General features: G+C 36.4%; 1 protein-coding gene across 2 annotated transcripts in view; it reads right to left on the bottom strand.

Annotated features, from left to right (window-relative positions):
- The window catches only part of LOC106868530 (G protein-coupled receptor GRL101), a 778,677-nt gene that overhangs the window by 256,303 nt on the left and 502,461 nt on the right, over nt 1-19,913 (bottom strand). For both annotated transcript variants that reach the window (XM_089348684.1, XM_089348683.1), the window contains exons 4-5: nt 18,357-18,473; nt 17,113-17,229 (exon numbers count right to left, since the gene is read on the bottom strand). In XM_089348684.1, coding sequence (XP_089204810.1) covers nt 17,113-17,229; nt 18,357-18,473 — 234 coding nt within the window. The remainder of the gene's footprint in view (nt 1-17,112; nt 17,230-18,356; nt 18,474-19,913) is intronic.

Raw genomic sequence — 19,913 nt, forward strand, 5'->3', positions numbered from 1 at the left:
TATGATTATGGTTTATTCCTGTATGCCGATTGTCGTTGCTTCTACATTGAAAACCATTTTTATTTCAATCCACTTTATATATGGAGCATCCAGTTCGTGAAAATATTATCGATATTTATGTACTCATGGTTGCTTACCATGAGTGCCATAGGTATGTCTGTTTTGATACCACTTTAATTTTGTACTTTTGCAATTCGAGTTTTAAGCTAATTTTTGCTATCATTTTGTTGCTACACATACACACGATTCGCAGTCCTTTGTTTTTCACCAACCCCAAGTCAAGTTTCAACTTTCTTAAAATTTAGATAGGTAGTACGCAACATGGATGACTGCTTTCTTATATTATATCGTGACGTTCAAAATCTCAATTGTCTCCCCACTACAGTCTTTTCTAGGAAAGTATAGTCACTGGGTGTCAGACTTATTGTATAATGTGTGGTGATACAATACCACAGGCACATATGTTATAGCTGACAGTGATGGCAGCTAGCATTTGCTATTGAGATGTGATTTTTATATTTTTGGCTTTGTCAAAATGTTTCATTTTCTTAACCCATTCATTCACTTTCCATACAAATGGAAGATATAAAAGTAATTCTTATGCAGAAAGGATTATGTGTCAAAGTACTTCGTGGTAATCAGTCACTTCCTTGTAGAGATTGAATATATCCATAGCCTAGAGTCTAACTTTGTCATTTCGTTGCATGCTTCTGTATTTTAATATCACTGCAAATTTTATTGGCACTACTGGGAACATTCTCAACTGGAGGGCGTTTGCAGCATATATTTTAAGTCATCTACTTAGAATCCCTAATTTTTTTTGTACTCAGTTGCTACAGGCATATGGTGAAATAAATACCAGAAGTATTGTTCTTTTGAAATATAACCTGGTAAACGTTCTTGTGAAGCTAGAATTTACAGGCATTTTGCTTTAATCAGCTTCAAATCAACCTACCACTTTTTCACTGGTTAAATCAAATTGAAGTACTTCCAATATTTTGATGCAGCTATCATAAAATGTCGAATGAAAAGTCATCCTTTAGCAGATCAAACGCCATAACAGGTTCGCTTTCTCTATTCGTAACATGGGTTTGTTATTTCCATGATGTTCGTGTTTGCAAAGCTATATAAAGAAACCCCCACTATCGTATTATTACCAAGGGGTTGGTAGCTAATTATAATGATGTACTTCAGTATGTACCACCTTCTGCAAAAGATTTACGTAACTTTTTCCATTTTTGTATCTGTTTTGCTATTATGGATAGTATTTTAGAAAACTTACCAACAGACAACTGATTGGATGACGGTAGATAGGTCATCTGTTGGTCTTTATTTTGGATAAGGAGCTATCTACTAGTAAGGATCGATCTAAGTACATGGTTTGAATTTCTCATCAGGAAGGGAATCGAAGACTCCATGGTTTGATATAAACAGCAAAGACAAAGAGTTTTGCCGAAGCTGTTTCAAGCATACCTCAAATGAAATATTGTAATTACGTGAAGAGATGGCTAGTGTCGTTTTCAAAAATGGATTTCCACATGTATACTATAAACTTCTGTTGTTACACCTTTAGGTTCTTTATCTTTTTTACAGTTTTCGGAATTACCTTTATATTTTTTATCTCGAACGTCAAACCTTTTTAATCTTTTTAAAGTTGATTGTGTAGTTGTTTGTTTTAAGCATTTGAGAGTTTGTAGTTGTGTTTATTCGATCTTTATGAGGCATTTACATGCCTTATTTAACTCACAGAGTTCAAATTGTTAATTTTCCTTTAAGAATTATATGCTGGCATCTGCATTATTTTACTTAATTTGCCTCATAGATTACTTTAATGTTCTCTTCCAGTTATCTATTGTAGATTTGTGACTTTTGTTTTATTGTAATAATTAGTTGCTTATTTATTCTTCCAGAGTTTATTGTGATGACGTAAGACTGTAGGATACTGATTAATTGAGTAACAGAATTGAGTATCGTAATGTTGGGATTTTTTATCTCCCTTCATTTAATGCTGTTCTTGCAGCTTTCATCTACTTTAGCTGGATTATGTTTATAACCTCCAGCATAACATTAGTTTGTTTAGAGTAATTCTGCATATTTATAAATTTTATGTTACTCTCAATTGTGTATCTCCAAGAGATTGGAATTACAGACTGATGTATGTATTTTAGCAAGCTGTTGATACAAGTTTCGTAAAGGTGTTCTTCAGCAAATCCATTGAGAGTGCAGAGGTACAATTACAATGACTGGTATATCACAGTGAACAGATGTCGTAATGTCTATAAACATTGTATTTAATATATTTAACAGCGTTAGTAATATTACTACCACCATTAGAATTACCATTAATGTGTTATTATTAAGGAAGCGAGCTGGCAGGATCGTTTGCACGCCGGCCAAAATGTTTTCGCCGTTCTTTACGTTCTGAGTTCAAATGCCACCGAGATCGACTTTGTCTTTCATTTTTTCAGGGTCGATAAAATGAATACCAGTTGAGCACTGTAGTCAATGTAATCGACTTATCCCGTACCCAGAAAATGCTGGCCTTGTGTCAACATTTCAAACTAGTATAGTCTTAATATAATTATTAACGCTACTACTATAATTTTACCCGTTTAACTCATCCCATTTCAATTTAAACACACGCTTAACAGCGTCAATTTCTAGCTTCTCTGTTGCAGTGTATTCTAGCACTGCCGTGATGTTGAATACATTTACACACACACACACACACACACACACACACACACACACACACACACACACACATTATATAACCAAAACTTTAGCAAAATTATTTTATTGTATTATGTGTAGTAAAAGTAAAATTTAAAAAATTGAGAAAGGTGTATATAGACCAAGTAAGATAAGAAGGATATATAAACCAATTTAAGCCCTAAAAAAGTAGAGTACCTTTATATAAAATAGAAGCTTCATAATACTCTATCCTAGCAAACTTTGAGGTGGTTATAATAAAACCATTCAAGCAATGAACCCAAATTACATTCAGATTTCATCCGAGAAAGAGGTACGCATTTTCTATTGAAGGATTGAAAGCAAAGAAATAGGATAATTGGTTCTATAACATATGAACTTATTTAAAAAATATAATTGCATAAAAACATTCCAACGTTATGAAACAATCTTAAAGAATGAAAGGATATAAGAAAAGTATAATGGAGTTACCTGTATGCTGAAAACCTAAATGGTCATATGCACCCGAAGAAGGCGGTGTATTTCAAATTGATGTAATGCTTGCATTGTTCGATTAAATGGAGCCCCCTGAAACGGCCACAATGCACTAATACCTTGACATCCTTCTGACTTATTTGCTTTATATATACATATATATATATGAACGTACACGCACACGTGTATCAATATGGAGAGTGTGTGAGAGAGAGAGAGAGAGATTAGTGTTATATGGAGTGTTAGATATGTAATTCGTCTGACGTTCCGTGTGTCACATGTGGTTCGTCTGAGTTCATTGTTTCATTGTTGTTGTCTTGTGTGACTGTCGTAGTAAAATGTCATTGATATATGTATGGCGGACATGACTTTTGTTTATTCATAACAAATATTGGGTGAGTGCGTTCTTTGTATGTAATTGAATAATAAACGTAATAATTAAATTGTACAACTCGTTGTGTTATCTCTACGAGTCTTCCGAGGGAAATACAACAATTAGATTTTTCGATAGATATATAAAAATATACCTGCAAATGAATATGAATATATATCTCTCTCTCATTATCTCTCTCGCTCTCCCTCTCTACCGTTTGGTCTGTATATCATAACTAGTGACAAAACCAATACGGTACTAGGCTAATTTAACTGTACACAGAAGATTTATCTACGTATAAATGTGTGCGTGTGCGTGCCTGTGCGCGTGTGTGCGTGTGTGTGCACATAAGAAAGTAATATACTATACCTGTCATATACGGGCTGAATATTAAATGTAAGTGATATTTCTACTGTGGACCCCTGATGTACGAGTTGAAATATGAAACATCAAATTCATTTATTGTTGAATGCATTCACTCGTACCTACTTATATCATCTAATTATATCTAGGTAGATTCAGCTACGATGGTAATATTGACTCTTCATCCAGTAGGCCGGCAAACAAATTGGTTACAGAAGAGACCAAATATGAAAATAAAAACACATACTCACTCATATTTACATGAAGCAAAGATACAGAAAGCACACAATCATGCACACACAAGCACGCACAAACACACACGAGCACACACATATATATGATTTATGAGAAAATGTGCAGCAAACTATAATGACCAAGTTGTTAACATTTCTGTTTTTATTTCCTTCCTAGAATGAAATTAGATATTATTTTAATCTCTAGTATTTATTGCTTTCAATTCCGTATTTTTTATCTGTGTTTTCCTCTAGCCGTCTGCTCAAAATATTATTTTTTTAATCTCTAGAGTATGTTCTTCTAAAATTAATTATTTTGAACCATCCACTTTAAGCTACGCCAGCCTTCCTCTACGTTACAGAAAAAATTATTATGTTCTATATTGCAGTAGGAAGGGATATTTTTTTCTAGTGGGACAATAATGTTATATTCAAGAGAAAGAATTTTCAGTATAATGCCGCTACTCAATTTATTAACCTATGAAGGGTGGGAGGCAAGGTTACTTCCCATCCCTCGTAGTTTTATTTAGGAGGTGACGTCGCTAAATATCGTAAGGTCTTTATCTTGTACTCTAAGGATAAGACTACGCCTAACATCAATTTATAGTATAAGTACGAACAAGGAATGTATTTGTGTTTCTTGAAGATCAGTGTAAATCGATCTCATTACTTGACTTGTACGTATATTATCGACCCTGGAAGGAAGAAAACGTGAAGTAGATCACAGCGGCATATGAATGCAGAATGTAAATATATTTATACCCGTTACTCTAAAGATTCTGCTTTTTTTCAAAAAATAATAATGCTCCTACCTGTTATAGGCACACGGTTTGAGATTTTGAGAGAGGCAACTACTTGATCATATCAACCAGCATTACATGACTGATACTTATTTTATCGACCACGAAAAGACGAAATGAAAGTCGACCACGGCGGAATTTTAGACTTAAGATATATATAGACAGAATAAATACCGCTAAGCATTTTGCCCGGCGTACTAACGATTTTGCTAGCTGACCGCCTTAATAATAATAATAATAATAATAATAATAATAATAATAATAATTATTATTATTATTATTATTATTATTATTATTATTATTATTATACTTATAATAATTGGATTAAAAGATGGTCTCAGTTTAATATTTGCGCCGCGACCAATGCGGAAGGCCAACCGTATCGTCGCGACCGGCGGGAACTGGCGCGGTGGGAACCGCGCAGCCCCGTACCCGGCCGAGCGGGCGCCGGCGACGACCGGCGGCGACGCCGAGCGCGCGGAGGCGCAGCGGCGGCTGCCGGAAGCCGTTTTTCGGCCCGACGCCCGGGTGCGACCTGCGATCGCGGCTTCGGTTGCATGTATTAGCTCTAGAATTGCCACAGTTATCCACTCTCCTCGCGGTGAGGAATACGGTCCCGAGGATTAGGTCCGGTTCCTGAGCCATTCGCGGTTTCACCATTCGTTTACGGCATGAACTTACATTTGCATGGCTTAAGCTTTGAGACAAGCATATGACTACTGGCAGGATCAACCAGGTATCGTCGTCGTCGCTGTAGTAGCGTCTTCGTCGTGTCGGTCGGCGAGCGGAAGGCGGAGAGCGGTCGAGGAAGGCCCGCTGCCATCGCTGCCACCGCGCGGAAAGCAAACGAGAGCGAGGAGACTGAAGAATCGCGGCCGCCGCCAAGTCGAACGGACGAGCGCTCGGAGGAGGAGGAGGAGGCTGCGGCGGCGGCCGTTCGTACGTACGTTACGCGTCCTAATCTGCCGCTCTGCGGTAGCAACAGAAAAGCGCGCAAGACGGAAGAAAAAGAGTTCGCCGAGTAGAAACGGTTTGCGATCCGACTACCGCACACCGGGCCGCTGCGGAAGGACGGGCGCCGGTGCGGGTCGAAGAAGCGAGGCGGTTTCTGGCTGCTGCCGCCAGCGCCGCGCGAGACACGGAGACGGACGGTCGGACGAGAGGAGGAGAAGAGGAGGACGACGCGCGGCCGAAGTGCAGCGAGTAGGCGGGACAGCTGCTTTTCCCTTCTTCCGCTACGACGGTCGCTTCCGCCGACGACTCCCACCGAGCGCGCGCGAGCGAGCGGCCGCTCCGAAACGATTGCGACAGCACGGGCTGCGGTCAACGAGAAGCGTGTGTCCATTTAGATCTCATTTTGACGTCCTTTGTTTTCTATTTTAGGCCCCTTTAACTGATAATATTAAAATAGTTTATATCACCTCTACCCTGTCTCTTTCTAGACATTCACCACTATCTTACTGACTCTTTCTGAGATTAGTTTCTTTATATGGCCATAGTGAATTCATAGCCATAGTAACGTAGGGGTTTAGGAGAGTATCTAACAATAATTAATTATCTGCAGCTAGAACTTAACTATCAATTCTCAGTGGTTTTAATTCTTAGTGGACGTAGTATACTAGCTGCATTAAATCTTTTGATGGTGATAAGGCGATAGATAAAATTTGTAGCTATATTACCATCTCATGACTCCCATTGTTATTCTCTTCTGCCATTCCAAATTATAACTGGGGTATTTTCTCCCGAAGTTCATTATACTACAATAATAGCAGCAAACATGTAATTCAGTTATTTTCTAGCTCTGATGAAATATTTCCTAAAAATTATAACGAAGTATCTTGTATGTTGAAAACCTATATGGTTTTATGCATCCGAAGAAGGCGGTGTATTTCAAATTGGTGTAATGCTTGCATTGTTTGAATAAATGGAGCCGCCTGAAACGGCCGTAATGCACTGAATATCTTGAAATCCTTGTTACTTATTTGCTTTTTATTCATCTTGCTCCGAGCTCTGTAGAAAATACCGGACTGACTTGGTACCTCAATTTAAGGGTCTAATTCCACTGGATCTTAATTATATATGTGTGTGTGTGTGTGTGTAATGAGTGATTCTTAGTCCTTGTCAGAACATCAATGGAGGAGAAGGCAATGTCTAATATAAATCCTATGACTCGATGGCAGCCAATGATGCTGACTACTTCTTTCTAGGGTATTTGGCATCGTTGTTTAGAGCGTGATGTATGTTGTGTGTAAGGCCTCTCCTTACTGTAAAATGTATCATGCACAGTCATTACTTGAAGTACCGGCATCATCATGTTATATTGGCGAACGAGGAAATGTCTCGTGTATGTATGTATTTATGTAAGAATGCATGTGTAGATTAGTGCTTGTTCTCACGCATAGGTCACAGTTATTTCGAAGTCGCAGGGTAAGCAGACTTCAGCGGATTGCATATTTCTTTAGTTAAACAAGTTATATGTGTGTGTTTCAAAAATTTAACAAAAACACAAGAAACAGAACATTTTACAAGAGCATTACAAACAAAACCTTCATAGCTACTTCATCATCTATCAACGTGAAAAAGATCCTTACAATTGTGTGCCTTTAACGTCGATATTGTTCCCTTTTGGGGGTGTCCGTTGTAAGAAGCCACTGGGAATAGCTAATGAACGTACAGAACAATGACGAAAACAAACATGAAAAAATAAAATATACATATACAACAAAAAAGAAGGCTAAGACAGGAATTTGTTGGGTAAAGCAAAGGTAAATGAAAATTTCCTATAGAACTGGAGACGAGGGAAGGATATATAGAAATTCAAAACAGAGAACGAAGTAAGGTACTAAGGAGAGAGATAGAAATGGCCGTCGCACAAAAAGTACTCCAAATGTTTTTTTACAAATGTGTTAAAGAACTCATGAGTGCTTAACGTTACATAAATGATATTTCAAAAATTTTACAAAAACACAACAAACGGAAAAGTTTACAAAGATATAAACAGAAAATCCGTATATATATATGCATAACATGCACCCTCCAGTCGTTAGACAACGTATGAGAGTTTGGAAATTTCTTCCAGACCAACCATGCAGATGAGTTATTTATAGTGATCAAATGTTTGTGTAAACATAAGTTCACTCCCTCCATCAATTCGACATTTACCTGTACAGGTGCATCATGTGCTACATGTCAGATGATCGAAATGATCGCATATTTGCATACATCTCTATGTTCTATCATTTACATGCTACAATCATTAGACTGCGGCAACGCTTTGAATCATTTTTGTTCGAATGAATTGACCCCAGTACATTTTTGAGCGTGGTTCTTATTCTATCGAGTACTTTTGTTGAAATGTTAGGTTACGGGAACGTAAACACACCAATACCAGTTGTCAAACACAGGTGGTAACAAACACAGACACAAAGACGCACACACACACACACACACACACACACACACACACACACACACACACACATACACACATACACATATATATGTATATGTGTGTGCGTGTATACATATATGTGTGTGCGTGTATATATATATATATATATATATATATATATATATATATATATATATATATATATATATATATATACACGACGTGCTTTCAGCTTCCATTTACCAAATCTATTGACATGGCTAGAGTAGAAACACTCGCGCAGGGTGCTACGTAGTTGAACTGAGAACCCAGAACGATGTGGTTAGGAAACTAGCTTCTTAACACGCAGCCACTTATAGATACATAAAGAGAGAGAGAGAGAGAGATAAAAAAAGAGAGAGAAAGAATTAAGTTAATTTACATGAAATCAACTTTAAAATATCTGTAAACTGAGTTTTTTTAACTTAATGGGTTTTTTAAAAATATTTTTTTACAGAATTGCAAGTTCCTTGAAATGTAGAAATCCGCCATCAAACGTGCTGTTTATGTGTTTGCTATAATACCGATTCATTATCTGCAGCCAGATACTAATAATTTGCGGAAAAAAACAGCTTAAGCATTTTTATGTGTTTGCAACACCTCACTTTATTTCTTCAGGCTAGGTTTCTAGTCATTGTTTTTAAAACACTGTTTTTCGTTAACTATCTAATCATGCATTTTCTTTCTGCTTTTACAGTTACTATTTAAATGTATCATTATCCATGTCACCTTATGAGTTAATAATGGTGGAAAAAATGCGAAACCGGAAAGCTGTAACATGTGTGATTGTACGTGTGTGTGTGTGTATGTGTGTGTGTGTGTGAGTGTGTGTGTGTGTGTGTGTATGTGTGCCTTCGAACTACACCTAGAGTGAAAAAGAATGTGATAGAGAAAGCGTAGTAAAATATATGTCGAAAAAGCAATCAGTGTAGACTAACAGATAAATACACAAACGGACGGAACAGGAGTGAACCTAATGTAAACATCAGTATCTATCTATCTATCTATCTATCTATCTATCTATCTATCTATCTATCTATCTATCTATCTATCTATATATATATATATATATATATATATATATATATATATAGAGTTATTAATATTTCTAAGTCTCTCTAAAGGAGACTACGGCAGCGGTACTGGAAATTAATAGTTATCGCCAAGCCAACATGGCAGTCCCAAAGTTAGGACGAAAGCTGCCGTATATACATAAATGTCTGTACTATGCTTCTTGCTTTCTCAGTTTGTCTGTGTCTGTCTGTCTCTCTATCTGTCTCTCTACATACGCACACGCATATATATGTTGTATGTGTGTGTGTGTGTGTGTGTGTGTGTGTGTGTGTGTGTGTGTGTGTGTATACATATATATATCGTTAATCAAATATATTCAATGAGAATACAATATAATGCAAAATTTTTAGCACAAGATTGTACAAGCGCATATTTACGACAGTAACTTTTAAACATTTTTTCATATATTTTTAAATAGCATTCGATTGACTACACGGAAATTCACACTCATTATCTCTGGCGACTAGATGTATTAACTAATAATGATTATCAAATTTAGATTCCATTTCTAAGAGTAATACAATTTTACAATTAATGTGATCCATTAATTCTTTATTGCCCATCAGGGGCCAACATAGATGGGGACAGCACAATTTGATTTGGTGTCAGATACACGGTATGATTTAACAAAGAAATGCGTTTAAAATTTTAACGTGAAATTGAATGGAATGCAAACAAATGACAAAACAAATGGAATGGCGTTTTGGTTCAGCTCCGATCCCACGAGCCCCAATCTACCATTGATACTCTCTCACTTAATCCTTTTTGCCACTTGTGAAGCATAGGGCCTCAAGAGTTATTTTCCACTTTTTGCCGTTATTGGCGTGTTTCTAGACTGCTTCCCATGTCAGGTTGATGATCCTGCTCGTCCAAAATGCTCCGCTTTCATGTCTGCTTCGGGCCTCCTCGCTTCCTTTCTCCCCTGCGGGTTCCAGTCCAGTGCTTGTCATGTCACATTTGAGGGTTCTTTCCGCAGTGTGTGTCCGATCCATCTCCATTTCCTTCGTCTAATCTGAGCATGTATGGGCTCCTGGTTGGTCCTTTCCCACAGGTCGGTGTTTGGCACTCTGTCGAACCACTTCAGATGGAGGATCTGCTGGACACTTTTGTTAATGAAGGTCCTTGAAAGCGTGGGGTAGCGTAATCTTCTCCTCTGGGTTCATAACCACAGCCATAACCAGCCACATAAGATCAATCTCTGGAGGAATCCTCCCAATTCTTATCCTTGATGTCCTCATCCCCATGTACATGGGAATGAGCCCCACATCTTCTGTTTTCAGCGTTTTCACTGAGTGTTGACTCGCATTTCTCATCCTCATCTCTACTGTTCCAAATTTCTTTCCTCTTGTGATGTAATCAATATCACACCACATGGCCTTCAGATATTTTCCTGCTGTCCCTTTGGATATTTTATCAATTTTACGACTTAAATTATAGGTTTTGTAAAGTATTACCTTTTTCTTTTCTTCTTGTAGTAGTCTCTCAGGGGGTTGCACTTTTGCCACGTTTCCATCTTTTCCTATTATTTCGTTGTACTTCCTTATATCATTATTATTTTCTTTTTGTACACTCGGTACATTAATTACTCTTTTCGACACTATATTTGACTTTTCTTTTGTGGTGCCAGACGGCAGACTTGGAAATAATTCTTCCTCCGTATCTGAAGGTGATCCTTCAGTTGCACTTGATACCTCTTCAAACATATTTCCTTTTGGCGTATCGCCACGCGACATTTCTTTTGGCTTATCGCCACGCGGCATTTCTATTTTCCGACCACAATAATTGTAATTATTATTTCCCCCAATGGGAGAATGAATAACAAATGCTTTTAACAAGCAATACACAGTTTATTGTAACAATTTAACAACGTTAACAATTGCCGCAAGGCGGTATAACAAATTTAAACAACAAATTTAACCAATAAATCAAACTCTAGCTTACCAACTGCACGACAAAAATTAATATGTGATCCATAAATGCCGAAAATAAAAGTAATTAAATCTTTGCCTTTTATAGTTCTATACATAAAACTGGAAGATGTCATTGTTATATTTTATGCAAATGTAAAAATCAGTTTGTTGTACATTAGAGGTGTACAGTTTCAAATTTCAAGAAGACCTTTCTAGCATTCATCGAATGGAGAATTTATGTTATGTGAATGTGTATACTCAAAATAATTCAAATTTAATTTTCTTTTCTCTTACTTGTAAGCATCCTACTATTATTATGATACCACTATATGAAAAATAAGAAAAATAAGATATTAATGTGAATATACATACAAATATATATATATATATGTGTGTGTGTGTGTGTGTGTATACATGTCTCTTAAAGGATAGAGCTCAAAATCAATGCATTGAAGATACTCTATTGCAGCAACAGTTATAATAACAGAAACAACCACAATAAGCCAAACCTATGCACATTTCAATAGGGTATCCCGGATAAATAAACCACATCATAAGATGTCTCGTAAAATATTGTAACAAATTACAACATATTACAAATTTCTGGAGACTCCATCTCTTCAGGGTCGCATTATTGCCATCACCAATACTATTATTAGCAAAACACACACATCATCCAAGAGGGTGAAAGAATAATCGACGGCACGCAACCTACCATCGTTATTTTCTTACAGAATGTAAACAAACCAGTCAACCGAAATCCAGCGACGTACACCGCCCGGTTTACAGCGTAAAAATCCCTTGCCAAAAATTCATCCCCCATGTACATCAAGATTTCCTATCGGATCTTCCGAAAACGATAATATATTAATTAATTAATTATACCCGCCCACGCACACGTACCGCACACCACCACCCACATACCCACACCTACACCCACACACACATACACACATATACCTATACTTAGATACACACACCAATATACATCTATATGTATTTTTTATGTATAATTATATACACACAAACACATATATACACTCACATATGCATGCATATACATATACACACATACACATACACATACATATGCACCCACATAAACGCGCACGGATACACACACACATTTACATCTATACGCATACATACTCACATACACACATGCGTACATATGTACATACATACATATAGCTATACCTCCATATATACATCGATACATATGCACATACACACATACAAGCTTATATATGTTTACATGTTTACATGTACACACATACACATACGTCTCCATACACACATATATACATATATACACACATACACTCTCGCGTGTCTCCACATGTATACCTACACCCATATACATATACACTCATATATTTGCGCCACAGACCTAATTCCAGTAAGATATATAGAGATGAATATACCTCTTCCTTAATTTCGAACTTGTGCCTATACACATTTCGGTAATCCCTATTTATAAAATGCATACGTATGCCTATACATATGTAGACATCTGTAAGCTTTAAACGTTATTTTATTAACTAGGTGACCCTTGGAAAAAAGTATGGAAAATAATTCCAAGTTACATAACGAGCAAGTACTTTTACCCTTGTCGTACGGCATCGATTTGCCTACTAACAACCATTCAAGGGAGTAATCCTTTTTCTCATCTTTCAATTTCCAAACTAAATTACTAAGTGACGAAGCCCCAATATAACTCCAAATCTTCTTATCCGTTATAACATTACACCTATAGACAATGTTTTTAGTTTTAGCATTTGCACTAAGGAATCTTATTCTATTAGGGTTATCTTCAGATATTTCTATTAGTTTATTACCAAAATTAGTGGTATTATCCATATCCGTTTGGTCTTGACTAACATCTCGACCATTGCCTGTATTATTATTATTACCCTCTGTGTTTATGTCAACAGAATTATGACTAGAGTTTGAGGACAAAAGTTTAAAGTTATGAGCGGCGATAATTTGGGTCAAATTCTTGGTGTTTGAAAATCCGAACCTTACCTTATGCTCGTTAATAACCTTATAGTAGAGCGAGTTTATTGGGAAATGTTTCCTAACTACATTCCTGAATAAACTAACTAAATTTGATTTTACTTGCCTCCCATAGACTATCCTGTTTCCTAGAATAACAACCTACATTATTATCCCTAAAAAACTTAAGCCTACTATTTTCAGTCCTTGGTACACTATCGTTGGATCTTGGCCTATGCTTTAACTTACTGAATGGGTTAACACTTTCTTATTCTTCTTCTTCTTATTATTATTGTTAGTTTTATAACTACCCTTATTGCTATTATTCACATTATCAATTTTATTAATATTAATATATATATATATATATATATATATATATATATATATATATATATATATATATATATATATAAATGTTGACGGTATGCCTCCATTCATCTTCCCACACGGCTTCAGACTCAACATAGCGACGTACTTCAAATGCCTGATGGAGTAGTCTTGCCCTGGGTCAAGAGGGTGGCTGCTAGAAGAACCTATATCTGGCAGCAAGACTGTGCACCATGCCACACAAGCAGAGCCCAGTCATAGATGTCAGACAATTCTGCATTCACATCACCCTGATATCTGGCCACCTAACACCCCCAGACTGAAACCCCTTTGACTATTATGTGTCGGGCACAGTTGAGCTAGAGACCAACAGAACTCCTTGTAACACCAAAGATGAACTGAAGGCAAGGGTTATGGCAGCATTCAACAACTTAAACAAAAACTCCATATGAGTTGCAGGAGATTCCGAAGTCACTTCGAAGCAAATGGCGATTTTATTGAATAAATTTACTCTTTAGTATTTCAAGATATTTTGGTAGTTTTGGTAGATATACCTGTTAAAATGAGATGTCAGTGTTATTTTCATTTTTGCATAATTTAGACGAGAATTTATTCATCACACCCTCTGTGTGTGTGTGTGTGTGTGTGTGTATGTGTGTGTGTGTGTGTGTGTGTGTGTGTACATGTATATACTTATATTTATCTACCAGTCTATCTGCTTATCAGTCTAGATGCGCATAATTATTTACCTACATATATATCATGTGTGTATGTATGTGTGTATGTGTGTATGACGTATAACGTACCTCTGCAGTTAAAGATGACTCATAAAATACTAATCTCAGATAAAAATATGAGATTTGTATCACAGATGATGTGTTTGTGTTTTGTTTTGCGCTTAACCGTGTTGAAAGGTGAGGATGACATGAATTGGTTACTAAGCAGAGAAGAGTGGTAGAAACATGACTAGATGAATAGATATTTGCCTAAAATTACAGTCTGTTTTGTTTCAATACTTTAACTGCACTATACAATATAAAAGTATCTAAATATTTTGTCCAACCGCCTGTAGACAAATGTGAACTCACCAGCTTATATATACTACCTTAATGTATAGAAATACACGTATCGACAGGGCTAGATACAATAGTTAGTAACGATTTCATTTGCAACTGAATGCATCTTTAATTGCTAAAGGAAACGTTAATTACAGACACTCATGGCTTAATTAAATGGGTTACAACAATTTGTGTTGTGGTTCACTATTGGCAGCTTGTTCGATTAATAAATTGCCTGTGTTTATACCCTACCGTGCTGGTTAAAATATCTATTGTTATATTCTGTTGAAACGTATTGCATTTACATTAAACATCTCACTCAACACACCGTTTACTTAATTATCAGATTTTCTATTTATTTACCGAGCTATTATATAAATGAACTTGTTAAAGATGGCTCTCAGTCAAGAATGAATTTTAAACCCAGCATTGAAACTATTCCAACTGATCCCTCTTTTTCTGGCCACGGAGATACTCTATAATCAATATATCAATATATCAATATAACAAACTGAATGATACATTCAGTGCAATGTATTGCATTGTAATAAATCAATTATGACACTCCAGTTATTTTATTAATCCACTGCCTTCATATGTGCAAACTAATCTGTCAAATTTATCTCAGCACTTAGGTATTTGTGGGTTCTTACACTGAGTCTTTGTGAGCAATCGAATATGGTACAAAAGACTGAAGCAAATTAGGTGGATCCTTCAATTTTATATTCAAAATATTGTATATAAGACAAAGAATTTAGACCTCCCTGCGTAGTGCTCTCTAAAAAGAAAATGAGAATACTATGTGACCATCAACAAAATCCTGGGAAGAGCCAACAGTCAAAGCATCGATTCGCTGATCATGAAAAACTGTCTTCGATGATCAGGAAATGTAGCAAGAATGGAAGAGTCAAGACATCCACGTCAAGTCTTATTCAGCGAGCTCACGTCAGAGGAAAGACCACGAGGCTGCCCTCTTCGAAGATACAAAGACTAACTCAAAACAACTCTGAAAGCCACTGGACTTGAGCTTAAATTGTTTGAAACACAAGCCTCAGACCGTACCAACTAGCGTGTTTCATTAACATCGGAACCAAAAACTTCGAAGCCACCAGAAGAAAAGAGGAACAAATCAAACGACAGATGATAAAGGTTAGACAAAATCAATCTCTTCATCTACCAACATTACCATGCAGTGAATGCCATCGACTCTTCTATGCAAGAATTGGTCTAATCAATCATCAGCGCCATCACCATAAAGGAAGCGTTCAGCAAACAACAAACTAAATTCTCGGATAAAAGATAAACTTGGTGACGAAGAGATACATCCAACAGTACAGTAGAGCACACACACACACACACACACACACACACACACACACACACACACACACACACCCCTACTGCAAAGAAAAAGTAACAGACTATAGATAAATGTAAATTCAATACAGCCGTTTCTTTCGCATTTTTTTAATATTTGATTAGTGAGAACATTACATCATTGTAAAAGAACGTATTCATCAGATGGTCCATATAATTTCAAAATAATAGGAAGACAACCCATGCAGACAATATATGTACACACGCACATACAAATATATATATATATATATATATATATATATATATATATATATATGCATCAAAGGAAACGAGGTGGAAAGCAACACAAAAACAAGATTGAAATAATTGAAGCAATATTCCATATTATTCTGTAAGGAAAATTCAAAGACACTTTATATCTGGATATAATTAAATGAAGAAAAGTTACCTCAGTTAGTACTGACTAAACACGACGTATGAAGGTTCGGCAATTTCTTCCCCAACGGATGTGTGTTTTTTACGCTAGTAAGTGTTGTAAATACCTGCTACCAAAGTGTGTTTCTGATTATTATTCTTGAATTTTGTTTGTCTTCGTAGCTGCCCTGCTTAGCAGGGGAGGTGTCACATCCAAAATTCCCCTTTTAGGGGCGAATTTTACCTTCATTTATTTTTATTTTTGCTACGTAATTAATTTTTCAATCATGGCTTCCATCCTCTGTGAGGGTTATGCACACCAAGATGAAGTGTATAACGAATTCTTTCTTTCTTTCCCTTATTGCGACCAGGAGGTCGCAATAATTTCTATAAACTAATACAGACGCACACACATCATATATATATATATATATAATAAAACTGATCTTCTGTTCAGTTTCTGTCACTCAAACTAAGCTTACAAAGTGTTGGTCAATTCTTGTGGAAGAAGTTTTCAATCTTCTATACAGCTGGGCAAAGGAATCAAGCAAGGATCTTACAGTTGCGAAGCGAAATCTTTTAAGCACACGCTCTTATGTCCATGACAAATTCTGTACATTTCTTACCACATTCTGTTTCATCACTGCCATCGACACAGTCTTGTATGCCATCACATAAGAGGGATTCAGGAATACACTCGGAATTATTGCAACGAAATTCGGCAAGATAACAAGACCGGTACTCTGAAAGAAGAAAGAAGTAGATCTGTATCATATATAAACATTTATTGATTTATTTTATATAGCTACTTATTTAAAGTGGAGGCGCAATGGCCCAGTGATTAGGGCAGCGGACTCACGGTCATAGGATTGCGGTTTCGATTCTCAGACCGGGCGTTGTGCGTGTTTATTGAGCGAAAACACCTAAAAAGCTCCACGAGGCTCCGGCAGGGGATGGTGGTGAACCCTGCTGTACTCTTTCACCATAACTTTCTCTCACTCTTGCTTCCTGTTTCTGTTGTGCCTGCAATTCAAAGGGTCAGCCTTGTCACACTGAATATCCCCTAGAACTACGTTAAGGGTACACGTGTCTGTGGAGTGCTCAGTCACTTGCACGTTAATTTCACGAGCAGGCTGTTCCGTTGATCGGATCAATTGGAACCCTCGACGTCGTAAGCGACCTAGTGCCAACAAACAACAACTTATTTAAAGAGAAGGAGAATAACGTTTGACTTCATAAATTGCTATTTTTTTATTTCACGCTTTCCAAAGTCTTTCCTTGTGCAGTACCAATATTCGAATATCGTAAAGTATTTCGGCGCCTCTCTGCTTTCTATAACACTTCTGCTCGCATAATTAGTAATTATCATTGGTTACCTACGTATATCATCTATAGAAAAGTATAGTTCATTAAGTGCATTCCAGAACCAGTCGGGGAGAAATATAACCAGCCTACTTAACCTGATGTCGACTATATCAATCATTTCATCATTCACTTTAATCGCCTAATTTATTACTAAAACCATAACTCGTATTAGCGTCTTTATAACTGATTCGTGTATGTAAGGAAATGTATCAGAAAGAAATAAAATTGGATGCAAATTAGACAAGCGTGGTAATTAATATCTCAGCAACATTCCTTTGTGTAATGTTTCAAATAAAACGTACGTTCAATAGTTTAGACATTTTAAAAGTAATATGCCCGCTATGGAGTAACTTTAATTCAAGCTTGTCTTAAGTGTTCAGATGGCTACCAATGTGAAATAGGTACACGTATAAAATGGAAACCGAATTGTCGGTTGTGTTCTACGGTGCTCGAAAAAAAAAAAAAAAAACGAATTCAGTGGCTGAATAACCTGGTTCATACTTACTGCAGTTTTCCTCGTCCGAGTTATCTCCGCAGTCATCAATGAAGTTGCACATGGCTGTGCTTGGTACACATAGGTAGTTCTTGCATTTTGTACGATGTACCGGGCAAACATAAGATTCTGTAATAATAGAAAACACAAATAAACAATGACTTACGCATGACAAGAATTGATTAACATTTTTCTATCACTGCGCCAATTATAAGCTTGCTATTGGAAGGAATAAATATTTAATTAGACACAAAATATTACAATATGTACCGCATACAGAGATAAAGTTATTGATATCAAGTTCATGTGAAAACTATTTATCAGCGCATCAAATTAAAGATGTATTTGATTTGTTAATTGTTTGTCATGCTATAATAGTATGAACAAAAGCTATACAGAAACAATATCGGACAAAGATAAATCAACGTCACAAAAAAAAAAAAAATATGTGCTAGACAATAGAAATAGTTACTAAATGACCATGTTATAGAAGAAGCAATTTCAATTTAAACTTTAGAAAACACTTCTTTTTAAAGTTGAGGCGAATGTGACTACCTTACAAATATCATTTAACATATTCTAAAACAAGATGTCATGTACATCCAGTCTAAACAGTCTATGTTACACTGTTTATTTGAATGTTTGGAAATCTTGTTCCAATAAGAACATTATGATTTTGTTTCTTCAAAAATACAAATATAGGAGTGTTATACATAACTTGAACATCCCCACTGTACACAGAATCAAGACACAACATGAAATCCAAAGACCAGTAGATATAACGTAAAATTATGATAGTCTTTCATTGCAACCTTACATACATAATATTGGTTTCAAATTTTGGCACAAAGCCAGCAATTTCATGGGAATGGTATAAGCTGATTATATCAACCACAGAGTTCAGCAGGTACTTGATTTATCGATCCCAAAAGGATGAAAAGTAAAGTCGACCTCGACGGCTTTGAACTCAGAACATAAAGTCGGAAGAAATGCTGCTAAGCATTTTCTTCTGGGTTGCCTCTTGCTCCGCTACCAGTTTGACATTCTGCACTAAACACAATTGGGATCAGTGATTCAAACTAATGAGAATGATAGTTTTCCATAGGAGTAGCATGGTATCCTTTTTGCTTGGTTCTGAATGATATCAGAATCCATCTAGCTATTCGCTTGCAGAGTGGTGCCAACTTGGTAATATGCTCCATAGAATGTTGCATTATTGCTCATGTGGATTCCCAGGTCACGCAATAACTCTCTGTGTATTTCGATTGTAGTCTGTTTGTGGGCCGATAGTGGAGTAATTGAAACTTCTCAGAATTGAATTGCATGTTGTTTTCATTAGGCCATTTGTATATTATATTCAGGTCTGTTTGCAGTTTTAGAATGTTATCAGGGTCCTTGGCCACCTGATATACTTTAGTATCATTAACATAACTGGCGAGAGTGGTTCACTGTATGCCTGAGAGCATGTATGCCTGTATGCCTGAGAGCATGTGTGAGAGAGCCACCAAAAACAGTAGAGAGCACAAGCTTTTTAATTAAAAGCATAGATAAATTACATTATGATTCTTT

Source organism: Octopus bimaculoides, chromosome 3 (genome assembly GCF_046866305.1).
Source record: "Octopus bimaculoides isolate indiv1 chromosome 3, ASM4686630v1, whole genome shotgun sequence".
NCBI lineage: Eukaryota > Metazoa > Mollusca > Cephalopoda > Octopoda > Octopodidae > Octopus > Octopus bimaculoides.